Source organism: Vicia villosa, unplaced genomic scaffold, assembly GCF_029867415.1.
Source record: "Vicia villosa cultivar HV-30 ecotype Madison, WI unplaced genomic scaffold, Vvil1.0 ctg.001981F_1_1, whole genome shotgun sequence".
In the NCBI taxonomy this organism is placed as follows: domain Eukaryota; kingdom Viridiplantae; phylum Streptophyta; class Magnoliopsida; order Fabales; family Fabaceae; genus Vicia; species Vicia villosa.
Window position 1 is genome coordinate 50,548 of NW_026705799.1, and position 2,250 is coordinate 52,797.

The 2,250-nt window shown below is 31.2% G+C and overlaps 1 protein-coding gene across 1 annotated transcript; it reads right to left on the reverse strand.

The window, feature by feature from the left end:
- Nucleotides 1-325: 325 nt before the first annotated feature.
- LOC131637369 (uncharacterized) lies at nucleotides 326-1,387 on the reverse strand. The gene is made up of 2 exons (XM_058907966.1): nucleotides 928-1,387; nucleotides 326-816 (listed from the first exon to the last, which is right to left on the reverse strand). The coding sequence occupies exons 1-2, from the start codon at nucleotides 1,385-1,387 to the stop codon at nucleotides 326-328; spliced, it is 951 nt and encodes a 316-aa protein (XP_058763949.1).
- Nucleotides 1,388-2,250: the final 863 nt, after the last annotated feature.

The following is a 2,250-nucleotide window of genomic DNA, read 5'->3' on the forward strand; positions in this document are numbered from 1 at the left end:
TTACAACAATGCACACAAAAGGTGCCAAGCTAAATCCTACAAGGATTAGCATATGTTTCTAAAGAGAAACTTACACAAAGGTTGTTTTTTACAACTTCCTTCTTCCCATGGTAGAAGCCCTTATTTATAGCCCTAAACACACATTATAATATTATTTTCTATTCACAATAATGCATAGTACTATTCATCTATAGTACTACTTATTTAAGACACTTTAACATTACATGACAAATGACTTTACTTTTTATCTACTTCATGACTCTATTATTACTTCCCCTTATCCTCATCTTCATGACTCTATTATTGCTTTCCTTTATCCTCATCTTCATGACTCCATTATTGCTTCATCCTTGTCATCATCCTTAAGACACATGGACTTTTCTAGACACTTGGTTACTTCCACGGCATCTTTTTCTTGAAAACATCTTTCACATGCATGATTTTCACTCTTTTTTATACTTGAACATAACTCCTTAAGTACACATGACTTATAATTCATTGTCTCCTTATCAAATGCATAGAATGGTAGCTCAAAAGAGGTCAATAGATGGATATCTCTATCCTTTAGTACCTTTCCACTTGTCTTGCTTAGTAGTAGGAGATTAGGTGCTTTGTACAATACTTTCATACATGAATTCTTTCCAATAGCTTGACATTGAAAGAATATGCTTGAAAGTTGATTGGATAAAATTATATTTAAGTGATCATCATCATACATTTCTTCTTTTGAGTCATCTCTTAAAGGAAATTGATAATTGCTTACTCCAATGAAGACAAAGTGCTTGGCTGGTTGATTCGTTGTAAAATCCGGATAGGCTGAATAAAATTTTAAATAAATATTTCTTTCTCCAGCAATATTCTTTTTAAAATTCTGGACTGATTCTTTAAAATTATATGGGAAAAGATTAATTTCTTCCAGATTTTTACTTAAATAAAGGCATTCAATAAGTCCAAATTGGAACATATTAAATGTTAGTAACTGGGATGCTCCTGGTGTAATTATAGCTTTTACTCCAAAAAGCTTTCTATCCACCATATAGAAACAATTAGTATTTTCTTTCTCGGTCCAGTAAGTAAGTCTTTTTAAATTCTCCTTAAATTTTTCTTCAGAGAATTTAACCTGATTTTCATGCTCTTTTTGAGACATAATTGGCAAATTATCCAGGGAAGAAGGAATTCTTCCTAAGATTTTCATAGATGTTCTTTCTGGTGCATTATTCTTTGTTGTTTCTGAAAAAGTTCTTGGGCCAAGATAAATCTCTTTTCTTGATTTTTCTGATTCTCTATGATCATTCATTGCTTTTTTCAGCTTCTTCTTTGGTGGCATACCCTTTATAAGTAACTCCTGAGATTTTTGTACAGTGAGGGGCTGCTTTATACCATTCATCGTAAATTCCTGGAAATGGTCCGTTAAATACTACATACCATTTCTTAGGTTCTTTTAATTTAATCTCTTCAAGTGGATTCTTCATCTTAAGTTGAGATTTTAAAATTTCTATTTCCTTATCGATTAATTCCACTTCCTTTCCAATCAGTTCTTGCTCTTTTATTTTGTGAATTCTTAGTGCTTCTTTTAACTCCAATTGTTGTTTCAAAATTTCTTCTGAGATTCGTTCCATTCTCTTGAAAGTATATCTGCAAGTACGTTCTTTTCGCCCTTAATGTGAGTAATTGAGTAATTATATTCGGCTAGTTTCATCTGCCATCTTATAAGCCTGCCTTGCTTGTAAGTTCCTTTATGATTAATATTTTTGAAACATGCAACATAAGTAGAATCAGTTCTAACAATAAATTCTTTATCAAGAACATAAATTCGATGTTTTTCTAACATCCGAATTAATGCTAATGTTTCTTTTTCATGAGTAGGATAATTAATTTCACTATCTGAAAAGGTTCCAGACATATATCTGCATAGTAATTCTTTCTTTTGGCCAGGGGGCTTAGCCTTCATAACACCTCCCCAACATTCATTTGATGCGTCAGTTTCAATAATAATTAGATCATCATCTGATGGATGATATAATTCAGGAAGATCTTGACATAAATATTTCAATTTAGTAATAAGTATTTCGTCTTCTTCGGTCCATGACCAAATAGCATCCTTCTTAAGTTTTTGTTGAAGTAATTTTCTTTCAGCTGCAAGATTTTTAATAAAACCTTCATTTGAAATATATGTTAGTAATCCAAGAAATCTTTGTAATTCCTTTTTGTCTTTTAGTTTAGTGGGAAAATTTTGAAGTTTTTCTAATA

Bases quoted from the DNA above. Each gene is read 5' to 3' on its own strand.
- LOC131637369 (XM_058907966.1), bottom strand. From the start codon at position 1,387: ATGAATGGTATAAAGCAGCCCCTCACTGTACAAAAATCTCAGGAGTTA. The intron at 817-927 runs GTAAAAATCTGG...AATTTTATTCAG, and splicing joins TATTGAATGCCTTTATTTAA to CCTATCCGGATTTTACAACG.